We start from the raw sequence: 27,841 nt of genomic DNA on the forward strand, positions 1-27,841 counted from the left end.
CCTTCCCACACCCTCTTCTCCCCCTAGTCTGCCTGCTTGGACACACTGAGCAGCAGAAACCATGTCTGCATCAGCATTTATAAAACTTCCCCCAGTTGCTGTTTTACAACAGGAGCTGGGTAGAGGGTCCAGCTGGGCCCAGGCCTTCACATCAGGCTCAGCTTCAGGCTGGATCATGCCCTTGAGTGCTAGTATGGCAGTCAGCACTGGCAGGTACAGGCGTGGAGGTCCCTGCCCTCTCAAGGCTGTGCAGGAACAGTTCATGGCCCAAGGCCAATCCCAGGCCATGGCTGTTGGCAAGAGTTGATTCAAGCCCCTGGAAAGTGGCCAGGGATGAGGCCAACATAGCTGCATCTCCATAGGCAAGGAGAAGGAAGGCAGGAGATGCTGGAGCCATCACCAAGGAGGGGAGGTCACAGTTGTGCTGCTGGGGTGAGACGATTTCTTCCCTGGTGGCCTGCTATGCCTGCACACTCAAGCTGCCCAAAGCATTACAAGAGCAGAGGGAGGCTTGACTAGGGCAAGACAAACTGAGCTCACACGTTCCTTGTTTGAAAGGGCTAAAAACTCATGCAGGCAGTAGAGTAAGAGGTCAGCATGTGGAGGGACGAGGGCAGGGCAGTAGAGGGACGAGCCGGCATCAGCCCTGGGAGGAGACGATGGGGCGGCTGATGGTGCTGTTTGTTGTCATGGCCGAGAGCTCCCATCTGTAACACACCAATGGGATACAGTGAGAGCAAGCACAAACACAGTGCCCAGGGTGGGACCAGTTGTGGTCTCCAGCCCAGCCTGCCCCAAAGCTACACAGTGCCAAGGGGAGCCCCAGGCAGCCCTTGGCAAGGGCTGGAGCACCCCAAGGACAAGCAGCACCCATGGGGCACCTCCCAGCAAAACACACAGTACCTGATGTCATGGGGAAGGCAGGACTGATCCAGGTTGTACTGAATCACTGCCAGCTTACACAGTGTCTTTAGACTGGGGCCTGTGGAAAGAAGGCAATTAGTACAGCAGTCCTTGTCTGGATGCTGTCGGGGGGGGGGGTCCAGGCATCATGCAATCAGTGCCACAGGAAACAGGGCAGAGCACCCCAACCACTCCTCTGAGGGACAAAGCAGGGTGCACACCAGGGACAGGCTTGGCATGATTGGAGCACTGGAGCATCTTTCTTATGAGGAAAAACTCAGCAGAGTCTGTTCAGCTTAGAGAATAGAAGTCTGAGAAGGTATCTTATTTATGATTATAAATATCTCAAGAGTGGGTGTCAAGAGAATGGGACCAGACTCTTTTCAGTGGTGCCCAACAGGCACAGACTGAAACATAAAAGGTTTCATCCAAACATCTTTACTCTGAGAGTGCCAGAGCACTGGAACAGGCTGCCCAGAGAGGTTGTGGAATCTCCTGCTCTGGAGATATTCAAAACCTGCCTGAACACTTTCCTGTGCAATCTGCTCTGGGTGAATCTGCTTTAGCAGATGGGTTGTACTAGATGATCTTCAGAGGTCCCTTCTAACCCCACCCATTCTGTGTTTTTTTTTGTGCTCCTACAATAACTCTGTGTGAAGTAGCACATGAAGAACCATGAGCCTAGTCGCAGCCTGCTAGCACAGCTGCATCTCTGGGGGGGTCTGGCTTAAGCCATGTACACCAGCCAGAAACAGCCACCTGGCTCTGAAAGACAGTACCCAGAGCCACACAGGACATGGTACAGTGCTTCACAGTGGGGCCTGCTCACAGGGCACCTTGCGGTGAGAGGCACAAGCTGGGCAGGGAATGCTCACGTACTGAAGTCGAGGATGTAGAGATCTGAATGATCCATCAGGTCGAACTCATCACCCATTCCCTCCTCCGGAGATGGGCTGCAGAAGCCAAGCAAAGTGCGTCAGTCAGTGCCAAAAAACTTGTACACCAGTAATGGTCCCTTGGGCTCCCCAAGTGCTGAGCAAGTCCAGGACTGTTCCTGGCCTGCCTGCCCCATGCAGAGGCCCTATGATCCCTTCTGTCCCTCTGTTTCACCCAGCATCATCCAAAGCCACTCTCCCAGCTTCTGACGGAGTATGCAGAGCTGCACAGAGCTAGGGGCAGAAGCACCTCCTCTGCAAGACACAGCAGGGAATGGGGGAGCTGTCTCCTCCTCATACACAACCACAATGATTCCAGCTGCCAGCCTTCCCCCTCATCTCACCTGCCTCTTACTTTGCTGCACCTCCAAACACAGGTCCTGCTCTGCAGGGAACAATCCCTTTTCCCTTCTGGTACATTGATCAGCTTCTGGCTGGTTTCACACTCTTCTCAGGCACCTCCAAGAAATGAGCAACCCTGGGGCCTCCCCCAGAGAGTGACACCCATCCTCAAGGCAGGAGGAGAGTGCTGACAAACAACTGCCTCCAGAGCTGAAGCTTGTTTCAGGGCTCTATTTGCTCAGCAATTTCAGTGGATCTGACCCTCCAAAGAGCTCCACTCAGAGAGGCAAAGCTGAGCCCCAGGACGAGACCAAGGATGACTCTGAGCAGGCTGGAGAGGGAATGTTACAGCAGCTCCTGAGAGCAGGCAGGCATGTTTGCACAAGCATCTGTCCTGCTTTTTGTGTGATCAACAGGCCCAACGGCTTGCTCCACAGCAGGCAGGGCCAGAGAGGCTGGCATCACCTGGAGAACCCAGCATGCTGTTGGAGACTGACCAGCTTTGCGGCAATGCTATATCATGGAAGGCTGCCCTAGTAACATGTTAGGAAATACAAAGAGATCAAACTGTCTGGGCACGCAGGGTCAGCCCACCCCTACACAGGCCCAGACACCACACAGGGCAGAAGGACACAGCCTTTGCCTTGTCTTCTTATAGACCTCAGGCCAGCTTCATCTCATGGCCAAGGGGAAGCATGTAATGAGAAGCACAAGGATTTGGGAGAACATCACACAGGACAGGCACCTGATCTGGGAAGAATCAGACACCACACAATGGCACAATACGAAGTCCAAAAAGCTATGCTGGTGTCCCCAGTGAGGGAAGTGAGATAAGCTGGAGACTCAAGATGACTTTTTGAAGGCTTTCTAGTTGTGCTGCAGGTCACAGGAGCCATGATCTATCTCCAGAGATGGCAACAGACTCAGCAAGTAGCAAGTGGCCATTCAAAGAACAGGTTGCCCAGCAAAGTGGTAGATACCCCATCCCTGGAAACATTGAAGGCCAGGCTGGACAGGGCTCTGAGCAACCTGATCTGGTTGAAGATGTCCCTGCTCATTGCAGGGGGGGTGGACTAGATGAGCTTTGGAAGTCCCTTCCTGTGTAGCCTCATCTAAGTGTTCCTGCTCCAGCAGGGGGATTGGACTAGATCATCTTTTGAGGTGCCTTCCAATCCCTAACGTTCTGTGGTTCTGTGATTCCCTTCCAACCCAAACTATTCTATGATTCTATGAAATATTTTGCAACCTGGAGAAACAATGAAAGGAGTTGTATACTGCAGTAAACACTGCTGTGCTCTCCCTGCCCACCTCAGCTCCAGCTTCCCAGGGCTGTATGAAACATCTGCAGACTGCCACATGCTATATATGTTACTCATGCCATGGAAAGCTGTGAGGTGGATTCTCCTGTCTAAACTCTGAGGAGCACCAATGTGGCTGGGGACAGAGGCAGCATGAACTGTACCACATTGCCCCCAAGCTGCAATGGGCCAGAGTGTGATAAGACAAGCTGCTTTCTCTGACGACAATATGGAAGGTGCTTTGCAGAAGTTCAACTATTTCTACAGAGAAGCAAAGGCAGCAGCAGAGAATAAGCACTTGAAGCAGATGCTGAGGTCTTCACCTGGCTTAGTGGCAACTCTTTCCCTCTTTGTCACAACAACCACATGTACCTGCTGCATTAGCACAAATTCTCCAGCAAAAGCCCACAGGTTAGCAACCTGCAGCCTGGAAAACATCCTATTAGCCTGCATTCCTCTGACCAGGTCAGCAGCTGGACTGCTTTTGGGTTTTTCTGTATGAGCTGAAGCTGCGTGTTGGCACAACAGCACAAGGTCAGAAACAGATTCTGCCTAACCACACACTGTTCATCTCTCCAGTTCTCACATAGTTAAGATCTACTGCAATTATTTCAGCACAGCCATTGAAATGTCGTAAGAGAAGCAAAGAGAAAGCAGCTAGGAAACATTTGCATGACAGGGCAAGAACAGACATTTCTCAGTCCAACTCATGAATCACTGTGGGCTCCAAGCCACAGCTCCCTGGATTGTACCAAAATGGGGATGGCATTTCAGAAGACTCAATCTGAGCATGTGTCAGGCACTGATCAGTGTAGTCATTTTAAACTAATCAAAATTTGCTGATACTCCCCCCCCATCTGATGTTGGTCCTGGAATGCTCAAAAGCAGCAATGACTTCAGGCATTTCTAAGGAAAAGATGGCCCCACCTTTGGTTTCATGCCTCTGCAGTCTCAATGGAACAGCCAAAGCACCTGAGAGACCAGTCACTGCACCCCCAAGCAGAGAGACCAGCCCATGCTGGAATAGTAGCACTTTGGCCAGGAGAAAGCACTCCCATGGCTGATAGTTTTTTGGAGAATTTGAAATAAAAGAAAGATGTTTCAAGTCCTGTGTTGGTCTGTGACAAGGCAATTTAGCATGTCCTCACCACTCACCTGGGACCTTATGCAGTGTCTTCTCACCCCAGTGTCACTTGCTTCCCCACCAAGCTTCACCTCTCTCAGGACATGAGACAAGTACCTGTCCCCTCCAGGTCCCCAAAACCCTAGCACAAGCTGCAGTGCACAGCTCACTGCTGGCAGAGAAGACCTGTTGCTGATGGATCCCATCTGCCCGGATACAGGCAAAATCCCCTTTAATTCCACCCCAGTGTGCTCACCATGCCACAATCTAATCTCACATCCACGTCACAGGAAACCCTAGACCATCCTTATCTTTCAAAGGAAAGCCAGCAGGCACCACATCTGTGGTTTTAATCACCAAACTGCAAGCAGCCTGGAGTTCAAGACCAGAAGAGACAAAACTCCCAGAGAGCAGGGTGCAGGGCACCGCTTTGCCAGCCAGTCCCCAGCAAAACTTCTTGTTCCAGCTGCACAGTTCAGCATGTTGGTGAATGCTCTTGAGCCCTGCACCAAGCACCTAGTGAGAGCCCCTCCACCCTTCAGAGCCAAGCATTTCTAAGCCTTGTTAGGATAAACACACTGTCAAGCCAAGCCTGAATTGGCATCTGTTCAGCTAAACTCTTGTTTTACAGCATCACCTCTCCCCTTGTTCTCCCTTATGGATGGTCTCTGCACACTGAAGTGCTGGTGGGTTTGGGAGGAAACCACACCAGGGACAGAGCTGTTACATAGCTAAGGGGAACACTGAGCTTAACACTACATGACTTCCCAGTCACTCAAATGGGCCACAGCGAGAGGCCACAGCTGGGGTGAAAAGACCAGGCTTTGGGCAGGTATACGAAAGAAATTAAGCATTCGGATGCCACAGGAGCAGGCACCCTGCAGAAGTGCCTCTTGAACTGCCTACAGGGTGCATGAATCCTGTAAGCAAGGCAGGACACAAAGGGGTTTTGCTTGCCCATCCCCCACTGCTGCTGCCCAGAAAATGGAGCCCTGCTGAATTCCACCCCCACTCCCCTCTCATCCTCCCATGGCAGAGGAGCACAGGTCAGCAAGCAGACCACAGGGAGTTCTCCATTACAACGACTTCCTGGAAAACTTCTTATCTCAACAGGCAGCTCCAGAAGACACCTGATAACTGCTACAGGAAGCAAACACAGCCCCCAGCCCTGTCTCCCCCTTCCCCAGTCTGCAAGACCTGACCATCTAGTCCAAGCAGGCTGTGTTCCTGGCTGCCAGCTTCCTACCCCAAACTAGTGCTGATGAACTGGCCTCCCTTGGGGTTGAGCCTGGATTAAGTTGAATACTTTAGTCATTTGGTGGAGAAGGTGCTGCTGTGTTGCCTGGCATAGGCAGACCAAACTCCAAAAATCCTGTGTCAAATTTGTCATGGTTTGCTAGCATTTCCTAGGAGTGCCTAGGTTTAATGTCAGAACTCATAAAAAAATCACAGAATCATTTGTGTTGGAAGAGACCCTCAGGATCACCAAGTCTAACCATAACCTAACTCTAGCACTAAACCATGTCCCTAAGAACCTTGTCTAGACACCTCCAGGAATGGTGACTCCAACACTTCCCTGGGCAGCCTGCTCCAATGCCTGACAATCCTTTCTGGGAAGAAATTTTTCCTAATATCCAATCTAAACCTCCCCTGGTGCAACTTGAGGCCATTTCCTCTCGTCCTATGTCTTGCTACTTGGGAAAAGAGACCAACACCCTCCATGCGACAACCTCCTTTCAGGTAGGTGTAGAGAGCAATAAGGTCTCCCCTCAGCCTCCTTTTCTTCAAGCTAAACAGCCCCAGTTCCCTCAACCGCTCCTCATCAGACTTGTGCTCCAGGCCCCTCACCAGCCTCATCACCCTCCCCTGCACTCTCTCTAGTATCTCAATGTCTTTTTTATGATGAGGGGCCCAACACTACACACAGTATTCGAGGTGGAGCCTCACCAGTGCTGAGTACAGTGGCACAATCACTTCTCTAGTCCTGCTGGCCACACTATTCCTGATACAAGCCAGGATGCTGTTGGCCTTTTTGGCCACCTGGGCACACTGCTGGCTCATATTCAGCTGCTGTCAGTCAACATCCCCAGATCCTTTTCCACCAGGCAGCTTTCCAGCCACTCTTCCCCGAGCCCATAGCGCTGCCTGGGGTTGTTGTGACCCAAGTGCAGGACCTGGCACTTGGCCTTGTTTAACTTAATACAATTGGCCTCAGGCCAACAATCCAGCCAAGTCCAGATCCCTCTGTATGGCCTTCCTACCCTCCAGAAGATCAACACTGCCACCCAATTTGGTGTCATCTGCACTTACTAAGGGTGTACTCAATCCCCTCATCCAGATCATTGATAAAGAGATTAAACAGAAGTGGCCCCAATACTGAGCCCTGAGAAACATCACTCGTGATTGGCTGCCAACTGGATTTGGCTCCGTTCACCACAACTCTTTGGACCTGGCCCTTCAGCCAGCTCTTTATCTATCTCAGAGTATACCCATCCAGGCCATGAGCTGCCAGCTTCTCCAGGAGAATGCTGTGGGATATGGTGTCAAAGGCTTACTGAAGTCTAAGTACACAACATCCACATCCTTTCCCTCATCTGCTAGGTGGGTCACCTTGTCATAGAAGGAGATCAGGTTGGTTAAACAGGACCTGCCTTTCATAAACCCATGCTGACTGGGTCTGATTGCACGCTTTTCTTGTATATGTGCCATGTGACGTTACTCAGGATGATCTGCTCCATGACCTTCCCCGGCACAGAGGTCAGACTGACAGGTCTGCAGTTCCCCGAATCCTCCTTCTGGCCCTTCTTGTAGATGGCCATATACCATACAAAGCAGCACCCAGTATCTGTTGAGAAAACTGGATAAACTCAGCACCTCTGCATACCTCACCTGCACTAAGCACTCACACCCACATGGGCATCCTACAACTAAGCACCCACCTCCAGCACTCCTGGGGCCTGAAGGTCCTTCACTCCATCAACACAGTGGTATGGTCAGCCCATCAGCATAACCTTCCCTGCCTTGTTCCCTGTCTCAACCTGTCTGCAGAACTCTACAGAGCCACTGTCCAGATCCCAGAGAAAGCCTCAAAGCTTTTCAAACCATGTGGAGGTCTGAAGGCATTTCAGATGTCTCTGCAAGGTAGATATTGGCAAACAGGCCTCTGCTCCAGAGCTGCAATTTGTCATTCCAGACAGCACAGAGCATGTCCTGGTGATGGGTCATTTCCTTTCTTTTAGCAGCTGTTAAGCCTCTTGGCTTCATCCAGCTGCCCTGCACCCTGACAGCATCAATTCCAGTGTTTGACAGCTAAATCCTTAACACAAGGCCACTTTTGTGAATGGAAACTTTGCTAAGGAACACTGGCACAGAAGAGAATGTTGTCTTGTTGTGTGTATGGGCTACTCAGCTCCTAGCTGAGCTGACATCCCACTGCAGCTTGGTAGACACCACACTTGCCAATGAAAGAAACTCCAGTGGGAGAAGCAGGGCAGCACATAGGGTAGGATTAGTCAATCTGAGCTCTGCTACAGTACTGCAGACTGGGATACTTGTCCTTCTGACAGCAGAATCTCCTCCCTGCACCCCACCACCTCTTTTCACAGAAAGCTCAACCATGGCACAACCCCTCATGAACAGGATGTTACATACTTCTGCCTCTAATTGTACAAGAGGGCTTGTAACCAAGTGCTTTACAAGCCTACATGACATCTTCAATCTCCCTCTTGGCCTCTTTCCAGAAAAGCCCTGATCTACACACTTGCAAGGCAGATGGACAGTTGCCATGTGGGTCTAAAGTGCATCTGATTATAGCACAGGACAGAGAGTGGAAGGACACTGTGCTGAAGGGCAAACTGTCTCACAGAGCCATCCCACACAACTCACCTGGTGCCTCCAAAGAGAATGATTTTGTCCCCCACTCTGCAGCAGCACTGCCGGCGTCGAGGACATGGGCCTTTCCCCTTGGGCTCAATCTTCCTCCAAGAAAGAGAAACTAAGGGGTAGAAAAGAGTGCACCAGCTTATCATAAGAGGCTGGCCAAGACCTGGGTATAAGCAGGTTATGGATTTAAACAAATCACAGCAAAACCTGAGGCCCACTGCCCCACAGAAACTAACTAGCCAATATCCACCCTCCCTAACAACCTCCTCTTCTGGCTAGCAGCAACATGATGCACTTCTATAAGGTTGTTACTGAAGTGTTGCTGGGGTGCCAGGTACAGCCCTGGAGCTCTGCCTGCTGAGACAGGAGTTGCAGGTCAAGGCCTTTTGCTTGTAAAGCCTGAGCACCAGGGCCCACGGGTACCATGGCAGCAGGCTGGACATCACAGGGAACTGTGTGGGATGAGCTCACAGGGAACTGAGCTCTGGGAGCAGGCAGCCTCCTGTCCCCAGCAGCACCCTGCTGCAGTCCGGATGTAGAGGGAGCCCCGGGAGCCAGCTCCATCTGCTGGCAGCTACTATGGATGCAGAGCACCCTTGCAGAGTGGAGACTGCTTGGACAACTTGGTTGTGGGAGGGGAACACGGGGAACTGAACCAGGTGGAGAAGACAGAAGCCTTTGTCCTTGCTGCTCTCTGTGGCCAGGATGGTGGGGGGGCAATTAATCGCTAATGCACAGCACAGACCTTTGGGAGGTCTCACACTAGCTCATAGATCAGCTTGGGGAGCAGCAAGTTGGCCACTCTCAGGCAACTTTACTATGCAAAGCAATTAGCAAACCAAACCAGTCAAATGGACTGTGAAAAGCACTGAGGACCTCAAAACAGCTCACAGCTGACTGATATTCGCAGTACCAGCAGAACCACCATGCCTTTTGCTGAACAGTTTGATCTGGTACCCAGAGAGTGTGGTATGGTGATCCTGCAGCTCAAGTTAAGAGATCAGCTATGGTCTCTCTCTTCCCTAATCCCATTGCTTCCCTATATCTTATTTTCTGCCAACACTTCTGCATACTTAAGAACATGACAAAGTTTCGCCAACCACCCTTTGATTAGCTGTGCCTTTCAGGAACACGTTTTCCACTTTCTAAACTGAGATTTGGAGACAGTCTGCAGAGCAACAGGGGCCCCAAGCACAGTAGCAAGCTCCTGTCAATGCCATCAGAAAAGCCATTTCCCCCCAAGCAGGCTGTGAGCCCTTGGAGCGTACACTCATCTGAGCACTCACAAGTTTGAGGGCCTTGAACACTATCACTGCAACAAGTTAAAAGCATAAATACCTGGATTGAATTTCCAGAGGTCATGAAAGTGTCTGTTCAGGCGTGCATTATAGCCACCAAATACATATAGCTCCCCGTTGTAGCTGACTGTGGAGAGCAAGCATAGACATTAATATGCCACCTATGGCAGAGCCCAGTGGGTCCCTGTTCCAACAAACACAAAGCAAAGTGGTGCTGGTTGTCCACCTTTGCTTACATCACCTTCATGTGCAGGGCTACGCCGAAGACTTTTCACTGGGCAGCAGCTTTTTGTAGAAGCCAGGCTCTGTGCACCCCTTGCTAACCCACATCTCCACCCAGCAGACCAGACACCCCTCTTCTGAGGCAGGCAGGAATTTCCTTCACTGTCCTCTCTCAGCAGACCCACACTCACATGCTGAATGACTTCGCCGGCCTTCAGGGAGCACTGGAGTTGGAGGAGAGTCCAACCAGGAGTTTGTTTCCGTATCAAATACTTTAATGCGGTTGCAGTAGATCTCATTGTTGGAATGAAATGGCCCAAAACGATCAGCTCTGCCACCAAATACATACATCTTTGTTCCAATGATGGTAGCTGAATGGAAGTCTCTCCAGCGAGCTGGTGTACCCTGCAGGGGTAGAGTAAAACAGAACAAGAGAAAGAATGCAGATTACCCAGGGAGATGACACACCTTGATGAGAAAGTTGGGGTGACTGCCTTCTTCTGGAAAACTTCCCCTCCTTGCAGATCCCAGTCACACCAGACAGAAGCTGTGAGAAAAGTGTGGGCAGCTACCCCAGAGAACAGCAGACACAAACCAAGGTGAAAAGCAGACACTGACCTTGGCAGAGATTAAGGTCCACATCATGTTTGTGGTATCCAGTTTATGAATATCGTTTGAAAAACAGTCAGCCTGGAAGACAACAGGACAGCCTGGTCACAAAGGGACTGAGAAGCCTGGTCACATCTGACCCCAGGCAGGATGCTGTTCTACAGACCTGATACATCCCTTTGAAGTCAATTGTGCTCCACATGGTTGTGCTCCACAATGTCAGGGAATTAAAATAAATGTAGACCAACATATATTTATTAAAAATATTATGTTTTTATCTAAATTTTGATAACAAGTGAGATGGAAAAAATATATAAAAATATCTATATTTTTACCTCTATATGTTTTGCAGAAGGAAAAAAAAATCCACCATTTTTTTAGGACTATTTTCCCAACCATCTTCTCTACAAAACAACTAGCATAACCTGGGTAATTAATGCTATAACTTTGCTGATAAATAAAAGCAACTACAGATACAAATATGCCCCTGTATCCTGCCTCTACCAATGTCCTGGGCAAGAATGTCCTCTTTCCAAATGGACCGCCAAATAACAGCTACAGACACTACTCACCAGCTGTTCGTAGCCTCCAAAGATAAACATGCTCTTTGCCAGGACACAAGCCGAGTGCCCATCTCTTGCTCCTGGGACCATTCCAGACACCTTTGGCGTAAACCACTTGTGTGTGTCTGAAACAAAACAGGAAGTAATGCTAAGAAGATACAGTAGCTGTTGGGATGGCATAGCTCTTTGTTACTGTTCTTCATTTCTAAGACAGAAATTCTTCTCTTTCATACACAGCACTTGCTTCTCCATAGAGGCTGCAAGCTTCTTCAGGCAAGGCCACCTGTCTGAGTCTCCACAGAGGGGCACAGTGACAGAGGTCTCAGCTCTTGGGCATGGCCAATGACTCTGCCCAATCTGACAACGAGCTCACCTTTTAAATGCAAGTAGTACAGCACTGCTTGAGCAATGTTATTTTTACTGAATCTCTTGCAAAGCCTACTTGTGAGCCACTTATCAATGCTGCATTTACAGTTTCAATTACAATGAAGCAGTGATGCTAAGTGGCTCAACTGACCTCATGGCGTGGAGATGCTGACTGGTTAAGCGAAACCAGGTCTCAAATCCAGACAGAAGTCAACCACAAGCTCACCATGTCAATAGAGCTACTGTGCACATCCCCACCTCTGAAGCATGGCTCTCCCTATTTTATCCACTTCTCTTGTTACATTCTCATTCCCTCTTCAAGAGAAACCTTCCTCCCTCTCCGTGGTTCCCTTCACACTGCTCCCCAGGAGCCTGCACCAGCCAGACTCAACCCTTTAGCCCACACGCTCCAGAGGTTCTGGCTTGATTTAGGGGAAGACTTCAAATCCAGCCAGAGCTGTTCTCCATGCCAATGCAACATGAAGCCAAGCCAGCGACTCACTGCCAAGCACAGGCACCTGTCCCAAGAACCCAGAGAGGCACATTTAAGCCTGGAGGTAGCAAGACACATTCCTTGCCCCTCCCCTCAAACTGCTGTGAGCTGCCAAGAGCAGTGCTTATTTCAGAAAGTGGTAACAGGGGAGCCAAAGCAACATTCTTCATGAGGATAATGACTCCAAACTTGGCCTGCAGCCACAGCTATCAACCTAGACTCTAGCTGGAACCACACAAAGGGTCTTGCAAGGTCAACAGAATTCCTGGGCAGCCTCTAGCAAGAAAGCTGCAGCAGCTACCAAGTTGCTTTCCTTCAGGGGGCAGCTTCCAAGCCCAGTCACATGGTAGCAGCAAGAGCTCACCCAAGCACAGCATGTCAAATTAGAGATGGAAAAGACCCCAATGTGTGATCTGCTTGGCATCCCAGGGAACAAAAAGGCACTCAGCCAGGAATTTATCCAGCCTTGTGAGACTCACAGTGGCACTTACACCACAGACATGGGACTGCAACTGCCAGCCTCACTTTCCAGGATTGGCAGGGGACAGGCAGAGCATGTACAGACAGCTGCAGAAGGTTCAGATCAGGACTGAAGTCTGGCCTTTCAGTTAATTTTCACTTAATGCTGAAGTGCTGGAGTTGGCAGGGAGACCAGGCAGCTCCCACTACAAGGGCTCTGCGTAGACAGAGGTTTACTGGTGGCTTCCCAGCTGATATATCAGGGGAAGGGGGAAACTCCAAGCCCAGAGAGCAGCTCCAAGCTGTGAGATGTTTCCTGGTGAAGAACAGAACCCATGAGCAAGCAACAGAACAAGCAGTTTCCTTGCAAGTCAGTTACTGGTCAGTATTTAAATAGACCTGGCTCCAGAATCCAGGTGTACTCCCTTTCCTGACACTCCTGTCCACCCAGGTCCCGATGGTGTCTGTTCTCCCCAACTGAAGCCAACTGAAAAGCTCAAGGAATTTAACTTTCAGGTTTATCTAACTTGATTCATGCCTTCCCTTATTTTGCCATCCTGTCCTTGACTCATTCTGTGTTTTAATTCCTCACTCTCCTTCATGCTTTCAGAAAGAAGGACCACCCTGCAGAGGAACCACAGTCCTCAAGAGCTCTAGCTGTTTCCTGCTTCAACCTTCAGCCACTGTTAAATAATAATATATCGCACAGAGAGAATGCTCCAGCTGTAGTTACTATCAGAGAGAGCACACAAAGCTGACAGAAAAATATAAACCAGCTTGAGCATTAGACAAGCTCAGTAATCTCTGTTCAAAGGCTTCTACAGAGAATGAAGTGTGTAGACTCACTGGCCACCCTGCTTCCCTTCTAAACCAGCTGAAACAGCCAGCAACACCAATTCCCCATTTGCACCATTTCTTCCAGACTGCCACTTCATAGAGAGACTGAGGGACAGGAAAACAAGTTGGGGAGTAGTGTACTGGGGCAGAAAGAAGGTCTCATCAAGAGTAATTGTGACAAGGAAGAGAAGCTGGAACTTACTGACATCAAAGGCATAGAGCACGTTGCAGGCTCCCTCAGTGTCGTTGCGACCGCCCCATATGTAGACAGTGTCATCTATGAGTACTGCTGAGTGCCCATACCTCATGTAGGGCACTTCTCTTACATGGTCTCGACTGTTTGTCCATACTGGAGGCAGCTTGATCCAGCGCAGAGACACTGAAAGCACAAGTTTGAGCCCATGTCAAATGCTAAGCCCGCTTACATGTGCTCACAGGCCACAACCCATCCTGCATGGGAGCATTTTTCCCCCTATGACAAGGTGCAGAAGATGTCTAGCAAGAAAGACAAAGCTGTGTCTGATCCTGAGTAGTGGCTAGTAAAGGAATATGGAAGCCCAGTTTTCCACTGGCCCCTGTCATAGGCAAGACTAGAGGAAGCACTGGAGGACCAGAGGACTCTGGACAGAAATGGGCTGCAATCTGCATCAATTACACTGAAGAGGTTTTCACTCTGGCTCATTGTAGACTGAGTGAAGGTACAGCACACACACACATACAAAAAAAAAAAAATGGAGGGGGGAAAGAAAAAATCAGAGGTGATAATGAATACAGACAGTACTTCAGGTTATTGACATTTTTAAAGAGACTCAAAACTGGAAGAATGGGCAACACAGGAATACTTCACTGCAGCAACATGCAAAGGAACATACGTGAAGGCACCATTTGGACTTGCAGTAGTGGAGTTTAACTAAAGCAATGCAGCAGCTTTGTGGGAACAGGTTTTGTTTGCTTTTATTTTGTTTAGGCTTTAGATGAGACTGCTGTCTATCTCCTTTTCCCCCACTCATACGAGTTCACCCTGCTAACCTTGTGTTACTAATAGGAGCTCCTTGTGTTTACAGGTTGTCCTTCCCAGCAGCCTGTATGTCACGTTCAGCAGCAGCCAGAGCAATCAACAGGTATTACCAGGTTTAATGACAGTGCAAAAGTCACAGTGAGTGTTCCATGGCCATTACATAACAGCATCCAGACACTGTCCCTCTACCATACACACAGCCTACAGTTTTGTTTTCAACACAGACAGAACACAAAATACAGCAGAAAACAATCTGCAGTTCCCCTGAAATACTAACATAGGGAAAAGGTCAGGCATCTTAAAAGGTGAACATCTACCCCAGAGGCAGGAAGAGCACTGAGGAAGCACAGCCAATGCTGAAGTCAAGCTTCATGGGATGTTTCCTACCTAAAACACAAGTCTTCCTCTTTGGAAGAAGGATCATTCAAAATTTGGCATCTTGGCTTTAGCACTGCAACCTGGCAAAGCTGAGCAAAGGTGTGCTTGGAAAGCCAGTGCCACGCCCCAGATGGTGGCTGCAGCATCATGACAATTATTTGGGAGTGGTAGGAAGTGAAGACAATGCGGGAGCATTATTTGGGCACGGTAATTATGCTTCCACCGTAAAAGTGGTGCTCTACTGGCACATTTCACAAGCTGCAGCATTCAGCTGTCCTGAGTGTGAGAGCCCAGTCTCTCTGAATGAAGATTAACATCTCTTCAGAAGATACTGAGCTACACTCCCCTCTACACTATGAGAAGGTCACCTTAGCAGCCTTTGTGTAACCAATGCCTCCATCCACTACTGCACAAGTCAGTCTTCTCCACAGTCAGAGGAGCAAATTCACTGCATCTTACAAACTAGTTTTATATACACGGCACACGTGTGCTAAGAGAGCATTCAGCATGCTATACAGTCTGCAAAACCGGTCATTGATTCTCTGCTCTTGTTTCCGTTCAGCTAGACTCATCCAAGCATCTATGCAGTTTTTCAACCACCTCCCTAATTATAGGGAAATACTTAATGGACCAGCTCAGTAACCTCTTCAGTTCAAAGACCACTGAATCAAGAAATATAGCCTCTCCCACAACAGTCATGACTACAGCTCAGCCTCCTGACAGATACTGGCTACCCTATACAAATGGCTCCAGCTCCTTTTCTAAGCCATGCTGTGAATCTACATGAGTGCTGCCAAATAGGAAGGCCTCCATCCTAGCCGTATGCCCCTGCTGACTCCATCATGCTGGCAGCAGTTGTCAGCTGGCCCCATAGGGAAACAGCTCAGGACTGGAGATGTAACTGAGGCACTGCCTTCCACCCTATCAGCAGCTGAGCACAATCATCCTGCAAACTGGATGGGGGATCTGAGCTAGCTAAACATTGCCTCTTTGCACCTAGTTGAGTTAGTGTTCACAGAGAACAAGGACAAAACAAGCCATTGGTTATGTGGTTACTTCTAGTAAGTCCTTATCCTAGCAGTATGGTAAATTACAGACCCTCTGTGCCCTGCCCCTGAAGCTGAAAATCCAGGGCTGCACAAAGGCAGAGGTTCCCACCTACACTGATAACTTTTTTTGCAAATTAGAGTCAGACAGCATGTTATGGAGCATAACAGGTTAAGTAGCAGCGGGCAAGAAAACTAATAACCCAGCCCAGCAAGCCACTCCTCCATGCACCACAAAGACATATTTACCTGCATTAAAGACATGGACGTCAATCTGCCGCAGAGTCTCATAGTCTTCTCCAGAACAATATCCACCAAAGGAATAGACTTTGTGCCCAACAGCCACAGCTGCGTGATTCACTCTTCGTGGCCCACCTTCCAAGTGCACTGCCCACCGTAGCATTCCTCCCCACGAGCCAGGCAGTCTTCAGGGGTCCCAGTGCCACAGCCACATGCTTCCCAGGCCACCACAATATCACCAGGCTCTGTAACAAAGACAGAATGCTAAAATAACATGATCCATCTCGCATATCTTCCTTGAAAGCCAACTACAAAGGTGTGTGTCCTCACTCATCTGCTTCCCAACTGGAGAGAGTTTTACTCTCCCCTTGGGAAGGAGACACAAGGCAGGTACCATAACCAGAGCAAGGCTCAGGAGAGCAGGCAGGGATGCCTTCACATACAAAAGAAAAAAACCCTCAGGGTAGCTATACAGGCAGCACAAGACAAGAACCTTCGATGAAGGCAGCTGAATGCTGTACACCTGGCAGCGCCCTGGTCATCTACACATCCTAGACAAGCCAGAACAATTTGTCCTCATTAATGAAAACACACAGCAAGAGCCAAGTGTGAAGGTGAAAAGAACAGAAGAGAGTGTGTTCTTTGTATCAGTCATGAGAAACAGCAGAGGAAAATATTTACAAAAACCACCCAAAAAAACCCCAACAACAACAACCAACAAAGAACCATCCCTACATAAAGCAACCAACTCCCTGATACAGGGCTGGACTACAACACTAGCATTCAGACTCATTGATTTGAGCACTAAGATCCAGCTTAATTAAACACAAGAAAACAGAAACACCCTAGTCTGGGAAGAAAGCTCTTTGCTAATGATCAGAATAAAGCCTTTTTCTCCTGCAGCAAATCCAGACATATCTATGAAAATTTTGCAACATCATTATCTCAGTTAAGAAGCTGATAGGCTTCATGCTTCAAACAGATGGCTCAGATCAGCTCTTAGAGAAGTCACCACAGCTGATTTTTGCAGAGATTCTCCTTTGGATCTAAGGATCCGGAGCACAGTCCTGCCCAGGTGCTTCTGCAAAAGTGGGTCAGTTTGATCCTTTACCAGTTTTCTCACAGCTGGAAAACAGCCATTAGATAAGACTTCAGTATTTCAGACAGCCTTAAGAAAATTATCTTTTTTATTGCTTGGTTCGAACTTCTTGGAAGATGCAGACAGCATGCTCCCACCCCCCACTCAGTTTTAGTGTTTGCAGAATGCAAAGAAAATTACAGATGCCTTAGAACAAGGACTAAAATTACTATACATTTTCTCTGTCTTTTCTTTTTGGAAAGCAGTGAGTTTTCACAAGAAGGACTTTCCTCCTGTCTAAAGCTTCTGAAGTAGCTGGGGAGCAGCAAGAAGGGGCAGTGCCATGCTGCTCTGCTCCTGTTGGCCTCCCCCAGCCCTTCAGCCATGCAGAGCCACTACGCATAACCAGGCACTGACACAGCCCATCAGCAGCCAGGTCACCGCAGCATCTGGCCCACCTGCATCTGGGGAAAGGGTCAGAGATGCTGCCTAACAGGGAACTCCTGCTTCCAGCTCCAGCCATGCACACTACAGATAGTTCAAAAGCATCCAGAAACCAGTTGCTTCATTCCAGAACTCCTAAATCTCAGCAACATTTGAGTAATTTCTTTTTAAAGTGATTTCATTTTTTTTTTTCTCCAGAATGCAGACCAGCAGCCAGACCATGCTCTATACCTCAAAGTTACAGCACCAAGACGTGCAAAGTCCAACCAGAGAGTACCCTGCAGCACTACTTGTAACAGATGAGCACAGACCAAGGAGTGCCTTGTGCAAAGCTGCTTCTTCCTACAGCAACCACCATAACCTAAATTGCAGTCAACAAACCAGAAAGTCACATCAAGCTTTTCTCCATAAGACTTGCTCCAGAAGGGTCCAGGAACAGCCCCTCTCTGCTACAAGCCATGCTTCACTGTATGTCTGGGACCACCCCAAATTCAGATCTAGTAGGGTTTTTTATTTTTAAATTAATGGTTTTTTAGAGCCAGGCAGCAGCTCTTGTATAAGTCCTCCACAAAATTACAGAATAGATGAGTTTCCATGGAGATCACCAAAGTCACCTTTCAGGCTATTCTGAAGACTTCACATATCTAAATCTGTTTCCTGCCTCAGTCATGAGTTACCACTGAAAAAAAATCTAACCAATATATTCCTCAAAAATAGCTTCTTGGTTAAGCGATTCTGTAAGAGTCTCCTCAATGATCCTAACTGGACTCTATCACCAGTGCCAATATTTTCAACACCCTTCAGACTGAGCCTGATCCTGGAAGATTAAGAGGCTTAATCTTACTTCCAAGTTCTCCACTTGGCTCCTCCTGGGCTAGAGGAGTGCACTAGCCTGGTATGGCAGGCAGGCATTGTACCAAGCCACTTGTCTTTTTTTGCCAGAAAGGCTGGAAAGTCTTTTTCACCCTTTGGAGTTTACTCAAGCCGTGTGCCGAGCGATATGCTGCTGCCAGAATAGGACACTGGTCCTTTCACTCCAACAGGAGCTGGCTACCCTGCCAAACAGTTTAATGATTAAGATTAGTCATTAGAAGACAGGAAACAAAGGCGGCACATCCTAAGAAGTTAATCTGGTCAACCAAGAAGCAGCAGCTCAAGGCCCAGTGGGTTATGCTACAGAATGATATCAATGTAGCAACAATGCGCAATATTGTTTCCTACAATTACAACTTCTGGGAAAGGTTTGGTTTTTTTTTTGGTTTTTTTTTTTTTTTTTTTTTTTTCAGATATCAGCCCTTCCCAGGAGGCATGTGGGTGCAGGTAGGTCCAGGGCAGTCGTGGGGGTGATGGGGTTGAAGTTGCCTGCCCTTCTTGGCTGGGGAAGGGGACACCCCTACAGAGCAAACACAGAGCTGAGCCAGCACAGCCTCTTGCTGCCAATCATCAGATTCAGGGCATGCATAAACACTCATTCACTTTATGAAAACAAAACAATTAGAAGTGTGAAGTGATCCTTACAGGTTATTATATTAAAAGGCAAAGGAAAACACACGATTTAACAAGCTGCCAGGGCTTTTCCAAACCTGAGTGCTCTTCTCTACACTGTAATGAAAACATCCAGCCAGACTCCACCTTCCTCTTCTGCCACTGCCCACAACCCTGCCACGAAACCATCATGTCTTCTTGCCTTTGCCAAGCATTTGTCCTCCCCTTTTTGGCCACGCACAGGTCCAACCCCCTCTCTTCCATGCACAAGCCCCACCTCCTGAGGACCCTCCATGCTTTCTGTATCCATTTCTAGCCTCTCTCCTCTCCTGCCTTTTTTTTTTGAAATAATTTCATTCAAGCAGTCTTCTGTCCCAAAGTCCATTTTCCTCCTGCAATTTCCCTCCTGCATCATCTCAAAATATGAGTTAAACACATATTTTGAGGGAAAAGTTATTTTCTGTCTTACAACTATCCACAATATTAAGTTCCATTTCAGGTTTTCATTTCCAATAATAATTTATATGATATAAATGAGGACATAAATACACCACTTTCCAACATGATTCCTATAAGGACTTACTAGTAGGAGGCATTAATACACTTGACATTAGGCAGCATGCCTAACAGATTATATAGGACACAGCTGGGAGGGGAAACAGCAAAATCAACATGAAACAATTTACTAAAAATTTCGCCTAACTGTACAATATTAAGTTATACAAAATATATACTGTGGTTTCTTATTTAGGACACCAGCAACAGGGATGTAGGCTATAAAACACATAAATATTGATCAGATAGAGGCAAATTGTACCAGAGAACCGGTAGGGCACTGTCTGCAGGAGGTGGGGCACGTGCCAGCGCAGGCAAACCAGGTGCTTCTTTACTCTGTACTGCAAACCAAAGGGACAGTCAGAGACCCGGACATCACGGATCAGAGGAAGGGATTTCACAGCACAGAAAAATTAAGCTTGAATTGTTTAAATCACAGAAGCTATTGCTACTGCCAAAAGCAGTAAGAGGAGGATTACCTTCTACATGGATTCGCACAGTCACTGAGCTAAGAGTGTACCCCTTTTCTGGATCCTGCTGAGCCACCCCTCTCCTCCTCAGAGCTGCACCTCTTCTAAAGCAGTCTCCATAGCTCATCTGTGCTCACAGCAGAAGATGGTTGAAGGTGTGAGGAATCTCCTTTGACTGCCCCCAGGAACTATGACCTTATAGGCAGACCAAAAGGTTCCATCAAAACAAGCGCAGGTTTCTTATACAGCGAGAGTTTTTCTAGATGAAACATGACCAAAGAAACTGCAGTCCCACATACTGTTAGCCAAGCATACACTCACCTTAAAATCAGGAAGCTCTGTCTGCCCCTCTTCCCCCAGTCTCAGTGGGGAGAAGCAATGCACTGAGCATCCTGACCATGCACTCAGGGTCTCCTTCGCGGAAGTGCACACGTTCTTCTCTTCAAGCCAACGCTTGCTTTCACCAATACAGGTATCAGCTCCCCACTTCACCTCTCCAAAAACTAATAGATCTTTTCATTTCATTTTGCACTCACACAGGCAGCAATCATGCAATCTTCACAACTCCCTGTTTCCCTGGTCTGGCATAATCTATCCAGAGTTACAGTCAAACACTGGGAAATTCAGGCTGAAATCCTGGTAGGTCCTGTTGTTAACTGCCAGGAACAAGAATGCTTCTAAAAATCAAGTTACAGTTCACCTACTCTTGAAGTACCCAATGCTGATGATGCTGGAAATTAAGCGAGCACAGCAATGAGCTGTTCCTATGCCACTAAGCACAGGAAGGCTAAAATTAAAAAGTCCTCCAAATAACCTGCTGTGGTTCCACAGAAATACCTGCAGTCCTCCACAGACTGTGCACAGCACAAGCTCAGGTACACACTTACAGAGCAAGAGGTGCAACAATGGCCATGGGGTGACCACAGACTGGCTCTGGCACAGCAGTCAGGCATGACACCCAACCACAAGTGGAAGATTACAAGTCTGTTAGCAGAGAAACAGCCATGCACCTCCCTTGTTCTTTGTCAGCGTTGACATCCAGCAAAGAGAACGGAGCAGTTCACCACAGGCATTTCACTACTAAGCAAGGGAACAATCAGATTTTTAAGTCAGCTCTGCATTCTTAAAATACAGCACCTACAGACAGCGCTCCCAAATCTCTGGCTCTCCTGTTGTCTGAAGACACACATAATGCCTGAAACAACCTTCATCCTAACTGCCCCAGCTTATACCTACCAGGAGTCTACCAGCACAGCATATAGCCATCTGAGATCACCAGAAAAGTCACTCAATTATTTCTCACTAGCATATTTTTCCAAACTGTTGTGGTGACCTAAGCAAAGTGGCATAGCTGGAGAGAGCTAAAAAAGAAGTGAGCAATCATGGTTTATATGGACAGATTTTTCAGCTGTTTGTTCTATTTGTGTTAGATTTTCCCTACAATTGACTATGAAAACATTTCCTTTGAACTTCAAAGCTACAGACCATCTCCAGCTACAGCAGCCAGATGAAAAATCTCAGAACAAAAGTATTTATCCTAGGATCCACTTCTTTGTGCAAAGAAAACTCACTGGGCTGCCTCATTCACCTACACACAAAGAAACCCAGAGCCATTTGTGAAAGCTGCTCAGATCAGCCTTGCTGCAGTCAATTCCCACAGCAAGGGAGAGAACCCCAGCAGAAAGTGGCCTGGATCTTCAAGGGCTCACTCTGAAACCTTCAAAATTACAGTACCACCCCAAGCAGAGCAGCCATCTGCCTCTGCAAAGTTGCTCCAGAGAGCAAATCCTACCATGTGGCTCACTCAGTCCCACCTCCCAAAAGATGCCAGCTAACAAGGTTTAGTAACACTTAAAATAGCCCAGCCAGCCCACAGAAGTCCATATAGACACTTCTATTTCAAGTATATGCAACTTACTGTTAGAAATAGCATGAGAACAAACAGCTTTCTTTACTCATGCTTGACATTTATCTGATGCTTTGACTATACTAAGGTAGTGCGAAATTGCAAGCTTGCACATTCAGCAGCTTAGACACTAGCAATGCAATTCCAGCACTGGTAAACTAGACTGTGCTAGAACAGCCCCTGGGCTCATTAACTGAGACCTATCTAGAAGCTCGTATTAGACACAGAAATCATAGACCTCACTGCTCAGGCAGAAATTCATTGCAGTGACAGTCCCTGCAGACTGCAGCACCACCTCCTTACTTTAGCCCAAATATTTTGCCCATGGTCAATTCACATTTGCTCAAAGCCCAGCTAAAATTCTGCAGCTATTAAGCTGACTTCTCCCAGTACACACCTTGCCTCCCAAACCCCATTGTTGCTTCTCTATGGAGTGCACTTAAGCTTCTGAGACATTCCTTGACCCCCTCTTCCCCACTGGGAATTTGCCTCAGCCCCTGGCAAACGTCAAGCTGTTTCTGCCATGCCGAGGGCAGCCCTTTAGAGGCAGTAGGCTCAGGAAAACCAAGAGCACCTGCAAACGTGGCGTTTCTGGCTCAAGCAAAGGCCAACTTGTTTTTTCCCCGGCATCTGCTGCCACGCCGGCACCAGGAGCCGCCATGCAGAGCGTTTCACTGGGTTCAGCGGGCAGCGCCGAACACAGCCGGGCCAGGCTCACCGCTCTCAGCCTTTGCTCTGCCTTGAAGGACCAGGCGCGAAGCCTCAAGCCCATCAACGTGGCCAACCCTGGGGGAAAGCGGAAACGGGCTGAAACCACACAGCCCTGCGGGGATAGAGAAAGAGGGCCCAGCGGCGGTGACACCAGGGCGCGGAGCCGGTTGGCGGCTCCCTGCACCAGCCTCTCCGGGCCGCCCTGCGCCTCCAACCGCCGCCTCAGGGCCCTACCCTCCCCGCGGCCAAGGGCAACAGGGGGGACGGCGGCCCCGAGCCCAGCCCTCGCGGAGGAGCTCAGCGGTAGCTCCAGCTCTCCCGCCCGCCGCTGTCAGCCCTAACAACTCCACCAGCTGCCCGGGAGGGCGGCGCGGGCGCCTCGCCCCAACGACCCCCCGCCCCGCCTCAGCCCCAGTCCCTCTCAGTCCCATACCTAGCAGCGGGAAGGCGCCCCAGCAGTCCCCTTCTGACGGCCGCGCCCACCGCTCCCTGGGATTTGTAGTCCGGCGCCACGCCGCTCCGCCCGCCCAGGACCGCGGGCGCCCTCCCCGGCCGGGGCGCCTCGGCCTGGCACGGCCCCACAGGGCCTTTCCGAGAGTGCTAAGCCCAGGCCCGCCGCCGGAGTGCTGCCCTCCTGTGCCCTGCCCTGCACCGCCCCGTTGCCGGCCACGTTAGGGCGGGGCAGCGGCGGCGCGCGCCCGTGCCCCCCTCGCGCCGCCCCACGACTACAACACCCACAGTGCCCCGCGGCAGCGGCGCCGCGCCCGGTGGATGGCGGTGGCGCAGAGCATGGGTCCGGGGCGGGTGTGTCCCGAGGAGCTGGGGCCGCCGGAGGCCCCCGATGGCGCGGCGGGCTGGAGCGGTGATGAGGAAGAGGAGGAGGAGGAAGGCGGCGGCAGCGGGTACTTGTACCAGCCGCTGAGCCAGGAGCCGGAGCAGGGCCCCGGTGAGGCGGGCCTCCTCGCCGGCCCGGAGGGCTGCGCTGAGGCGGGCCCCGGCCTGCAGGAGCGGCTGCAGGTACCACCAGCGCTTCCTATCTGTTCGGGCCGGGCTGGGGGAGAGCTGCGGCAGGGCGGCGCGGCCCCGTGGGCAGGGTAGAAGGCCCGGCCCCGGCTGCCTGCCTCTCTCTGCAGATACTGAGGCTGCACCTGCCTGACCCGCCGGCGGACAGTGAGGAGGAGGAGGAGGAGGCGGAGGCGGCGGCGGAGGAAGGTGCCAGGGCTCAGAGCAGCCGCAGCTCCATCCCCATGGATGCAGGTAACGGTGCCTCCAGCGGGGCCCTCCCGGCTGCCCGGAGGCGTGCTCGGCTGCGGTGTCATGCCCTCTCTCTTCACAGAGCATGTGGAGCTGGTGAAGAAGACAATGGCCAGTGTGAGGCTTCCTGCCCTGGGCATCCCTGCCTGGGCCAGCCAGATCTCAGAGGACCAGTGGAAGGATGTGGTGCAGCGCACACTGCAGGCCCGGCAGAGCCTCACCGGTCCTGGGCCTGAGTGGAAGTGAGGGCCGAGCTGCATGGGGGGGACTGCTGACACCAGTCCTCTCTCTGCTGTGCAGATGAGGCAGGCACCCGCTGCCTTAGAGGTGGGTGGTGATGGGACTTGCCAGCATCAACCTTCCAGTTTCTCTCACTGACATTGCCTGACTTCCCCTCCTGCTCCTCTTTCCTGGTTCTGGCTGGCATGTAAGTTCCTGTGATGTCCATGTGTTGGCTTCCTGTGGCTCCAAGGAGCCTGACATGTATGCACGTGGAGGGAAGGGGCCTGACCAGCTTTGCCCAGATTCCCTTGGGACAAACACTGGATTTGTCCGCATGCTGTCAGTGCTGGAGAAGTCCCTCTCCATGCTAGGGCCCCACTTCCCAGGACAGGGGCTGTGTGCTGGAATATCAGAGGTGGAGTCCAACGTGTCTTTCCAAGAGATCGGTTTTATTTAGTTCTGTACATACAGGGACATCTGTACAAAATCAAACACTTTCGTACTATGTAATGCTCTACTGAAAATAAAGTACACCATATGTACATATGAATTGTAAGCAGCTTAATACTTGTGTCCAGGGGGTGAATGCAGTAGTTAGTTTTGCTTGTTCCCTTGGGAGGAGGGAGCCAGGTGAAGCAGAAGAGGCAGCTCCAGTTCTGTCCATTTGGCTGATGTGGGGAAAGGCATAAGCAGAAATGAGCAGCGCTAATGCTAGAAATGAAGTGTTGTGCAACGGCAGCTGTAGCGTGGCAGACACAGGTCTGCGTATGAGCAGGACGTGTGGCAGAGAGGGTGAACACGCTCCTCCCCTTTCTCACGTGGTTCCTTTCTTAGATGTCCAGGACACTGGAATGAATAGGCAGCAAACTAATGGCCAGGTGGAGGTACTAAGTATAAGCTCCCTGACCCAGAACAAGACACACAAAACTATGAAGCCGTACAGCAGGTAGTTGTGATGCGTTACAGTCCTGCCCCTGCATATGGCATGACCCTGGTAATGTTCTTCTTACCATGCTCAGGACTGCTGGCAGAGACAGACCATCTGCAGGACAGCGACTGCCTCTGTGCACCAGAAGTGTCCTTTCTGTGCGCAGAGCAGCCCGCAGCAGGGAAACATAGCCACTGCTGAGCTGCAAGCAGGCTCGAATGAAGGCACACATGCCGTAGTGCTCTAAAAATGAGGTGGCGGTTTAAAAAGCAAGGCTAAGTGAAGGAGTTGGAAAGCCTGTACTGCAATGGGGAGAAACATCCTCCCCGGCCTGAATCCTGCTGCAGGTGGTGCTCAGCCAACCTTGTCTCCACTGTGCCCCGAGGTGCTAGCCACTCCTATGCGCCATCCAGCATCACCCAGTGCACGTCTATGTGCTGTGAGGTAATTGATTGGCAACTGGTCATGAGCTTGGACTAATGTTCAAAATAAGCAATAACCTCCCTGAGGTGTTTCATAAGTGTCCCGATGAACTGGCCCACTGCATGAAGCAGAGGGTAGGCGATGGGGTTGTGCGTGACTGTGGGTGATCTCAAACGTAACTCATGCTTGCCAGCTGCTCCTAAGAGATGGTGGCATCATGCCTAATGAGGGCTGAGCTGAGAGACAGGCAAGGGGTACAGGATACACAGGGGAAAAAACAGCTTAGTTTGGGGTGAAGGAAAGATGAGCTGTACACCAGCAGTAAGATTAGAGGGAATGAACCTCTGACCTGGGAATGGTTTACTGGTGATGAGCAGATACAGCAGGACATTCTGCAACATCCCATGGTGCTGCAAAGCAGTGTCAGACTAGCACCGACCCTGTAAGCTCCCTGCACTATTGCAAACCCACTTAAGCTTACGTGTCACGAAAGCAAATGCAGCAGGTAAAGAAGCAAGGCAGCTTTTCTATCACGAGCCAGCCTCTCTGAGGTGGCACCTTGATCTGGGACTGAATCTGCACCACAAAAGGTAGGGGAGAAAGCTGGATCACAGCAGCACCTGAGTGCTGTGCAATCCCCTGGGCTATCAGCAAGTGTGCTCTAAATGCTAAATTAGCACGAGTTGCTGATGCACCATATGATAAGTAACAAGGGCCTCAGGCCACAGCAGGTGCCGAAGTAACGGGGCAAGGAGAACTTTGGTTAGAGCACACACAGAAGCAATTCAGCAGTAGCACCTAGCCATTGATCATAACGAGGAGACAACTGAACACTCACAAACTGCACCTGGCCCTGTAACATGTAGCTGTTGCTTCCACTATTTTGCAGAAATGACTTTAGCAGCACAAGCTCCCTAGAAACCTTGGCCACTGCAGAGCTAAGGATGGGATATGGTGACAAAGGGAGACCTGCAGGAGTATTTTAATTGAGCAGGCAGAGGAAGAAAGTAGATGTCAGTGGCTGACACCTGCTACAAAGCAGGAAGTTAATTCCGGGCCCACAGTCATCCTAAGGCACCGGGATGGAGATGAGTCAGCATGGACCAACACAAACAGCTGAAGTAATTCACTTTTCCACAAGAGAGCTTCTAAGGATGCTCTAAAGGGAGGGCTGCAATAGTATGTAGTGCTTGCACCCAGCCTTTACTGGGGGTGGCGAAGCACTGAACCCCACTCCACTGACATGGGAACAGAACAAGGGGCTTGAAGCAAAAGAAAGGTGGAAGCAAACATCTCCTCCACTGTACGTAAGACTCTTCAGCTGTGGAGCTGCACCCCGAGGTAGGGCAGAGAGGCAGCAGAGCCACCACAAACTCTGCTAGATGCTGCTGCCTGAACCCCCACAAACTCTGCCAGAGCTCAGCCTGAGCCCTGACCAAGGCAGGGCTTGCCTGCACAGGCAGTGTGGGGGCAGACATGGCAGAGATTGGGCACCTGGGGCTCATAGCAGCATGCTGAGCCACACGTGTTTGTCTCTAGCCAACACAGGGCTTGTGCTGTGGGGCAGCAAAGCTGTGGCTCCCAGGCAGAGTAATAACCAGGCAGCAGCTGTAAATGAAGCAGCTCCTGCCTGGGTTGATAAAACTGCAGGTCAGGGAGGCTCTTTTCACATACACACCCCCAAGGTGGAGAAGTAGGAGGAAGAGCAGGAGGACATGACAGTAGTGAGATACAAGTTATAACATAAAATCAGATCTACCCTGTAGGGATGCAGATGGAGTGGAGGACAGGCACAGCTCACCATGTTAATTCCTTATTTATACATGAGAATCAAGTGCATTTCTGTGACCCCTGGGGTAGAAAATGGGGCAGAGCTTCCTGGGCCAGCTCCTGAGCCCGTCAGAGAGCCTCCTGACTTGAGGTGAGAAACTCCTCTGCTCTCTTGTGGGCCTCCAGGGCTTTTATAGTGTAGACGTCCTGAGGAAGCTCAGATTTCCGGCGCAGCAAAACTTTCTCCTTCTTAATGTCTTTCAGCATCTACAGACAAACCAAAGAAGTCAGGGATCAGTAGGAAACCCCTGTACCCCTCCAGCCTCCCTGTCCTTTGACTCCAACCACTCAAGGATATACTGGGTGATGCTGCAGCATGCTGCAGGACAGGCTGAGAGCCAAATACAGAAATTAAGGACACAGAAAAATCACATTTGCACTTTTTCCAGAAGGGGAAGGTTAAATAAACTCCACTCTTCAGGCTATATATAGGTTGATCTCTAACAATCAGGGATGAGAATAGGGGCATTTACTCTCACAACATTTTGGAAAGAGCCAGTTCTGGCTGTGGGACCCTGGACTG

The 27,841-nt window shown here is 49.9% G+C and overlaps 3 protein-coding genes across 13 annotated transcripts in view; 1 reads left to right on the forward strand and 2 right to left on the reverse strand.

Moving 5' to 3' along the window:
- Positions 1-64: 64 nt before the first annotated feature.
- Positions 65-23,326, reverse strand: KLHDC3 (kelch domain containing 3). 5 transcript variants are annotated; one of them, XM_065059011.1, is made up of 11 exons: positions 23,095-23,323; positions 16,022-16,257; positions 13,533-13,709; positions 11,185-11,300; positions 10,622-10,693; positions 10,195-10,408; positions 9,822-9,908; positions 8,487-8,595; positions 1,783-1,856; positions 904-982; positions 65-707 (listed from the first exon to the last, which is right to left on the reverse strand). In XM_065059011.1, the coding sequence occupies exons 2-11, from the start codon at positions 16,173-16,175 to the stop codon at positions 641-643; spliced, it is 1,149 nt and encodes a 382-aa protein (XP_064915083.1). In that variant the 5' UTR covers positions 16,176-16,257; positions 23,095-23,323; the 3' UTR covers positions 65-640. The 5 variants fall into 5 exon arrangements, with proteins under 5 accessions (XP_064915083.1, XP_064915084.1, XP_064915087.1 ...); XM_065059012.1 differs by lacking the exon at positions 23,095-23,323 and adding an exon at positions 20,054-20,234; XM_065059015.1 differs by lacking the exon at positions 13,533-13,709 and having other exon boundaries at positions 23,095-23,326.
- Positions 23,327-23,396: 70 nt separating this feature from the next.
- Positions 23,397-24,687, forward strand: MEA1 (male-enhanced antigen 1). Its single transcript, XM_065059022.1, has 3 exons — positions 23,397-23,678; positions 23,795-23,918; positions 23,998-24,687. Exons 1-3 carry the CDS (start codon positions 23,433-23,435, stop codon positions 24,159-24,161), a joined length of 534 nt encoding a protein of 177 aa, XP_064915094.1. The 5' UTR covers positions 23,397-23,432; the 3' UTR covers positions 24,162-24,687.
- PPP2R5D (protein phosphatase 2 regulatory subunit B'delta) overlaps positions 24,566-27,841 on the reverse strand; it is a 33,380-nt gene continuing 30,104 nt past the window's right edge. For all 7 annotated transcript variants that reach the window (XM_065058991.1, XM_065058988.1, XM_065058992.1 and 4 more), the window contains one exon: positions 24,566-27,525. In XM_065058991.1, the coding sequence (XP_064915063.1) occupies positions 27,388-27,525 (138 nt within the window). In that variant the 3' untranslated portion in view covers positions 24,566-27,387. The remainder of the gene's footprint in view (positions 27,526-27,841) is intronic.

This window comes from Columba livia, chromosome 3 (genome assembly GCF_036013475.1).
Source record: "Columba livia isolate bColLiv1 breed racing homer chromosome 3, bColLiv1.pat.W.v2, whole genome shotgun sequence".
NCBI lineage: Eukaryota > Metazoa > Chordata > Aves > Columbiformes > Columbidae > Columba > Columba livia.

Bases quoted from the DNA above. Each gene is read 5' to 3' on its own strand.
- MEA1 (XM_065059022.1), top strand. From the start codon at position 23,433: ATGGCGGTGGCGCAGAGCATGGGTCCGGGGCGGGTGTGTCCCGAGGAG. The intron at 23,679-23,794 runs GTACCACCAGCG...CTCTCTCTGCAG, and splicing joins GCCTGCAGGAGCGGCTGCAG to ATACTGAGGCTGCACCTGCC. The intron at 23,919-23,997 runs GTAACGGTGCCT...CTCTCTTCACAG, and splicing joins CTCCATCCCCATGGATGCAG to AGCATGTGGAGCTGGTGAAG.
- KLHDC3 (XM_065059011.1), bottom strand. From the start codon at position 16,175: ATGCTACGGTGGGCAGTGCACTTGGAAGGTGGGCCACGAAGAGTGAAT. The intron at 9,909-10,194 runs GTGAGTGTGGGT...TGCTCTCCACAG, and splicing joins CCGGCGAAGTCATTCAGCAT to TCAGCTACAACGGGGAGCTA. The intron at 708-903 runs GTACTGTGTGTT...GGTGTGTTACAG, and splicing joins TGCCTTCCCCATGACATCAG to ATGGGAGCTCTCGGCCATGA.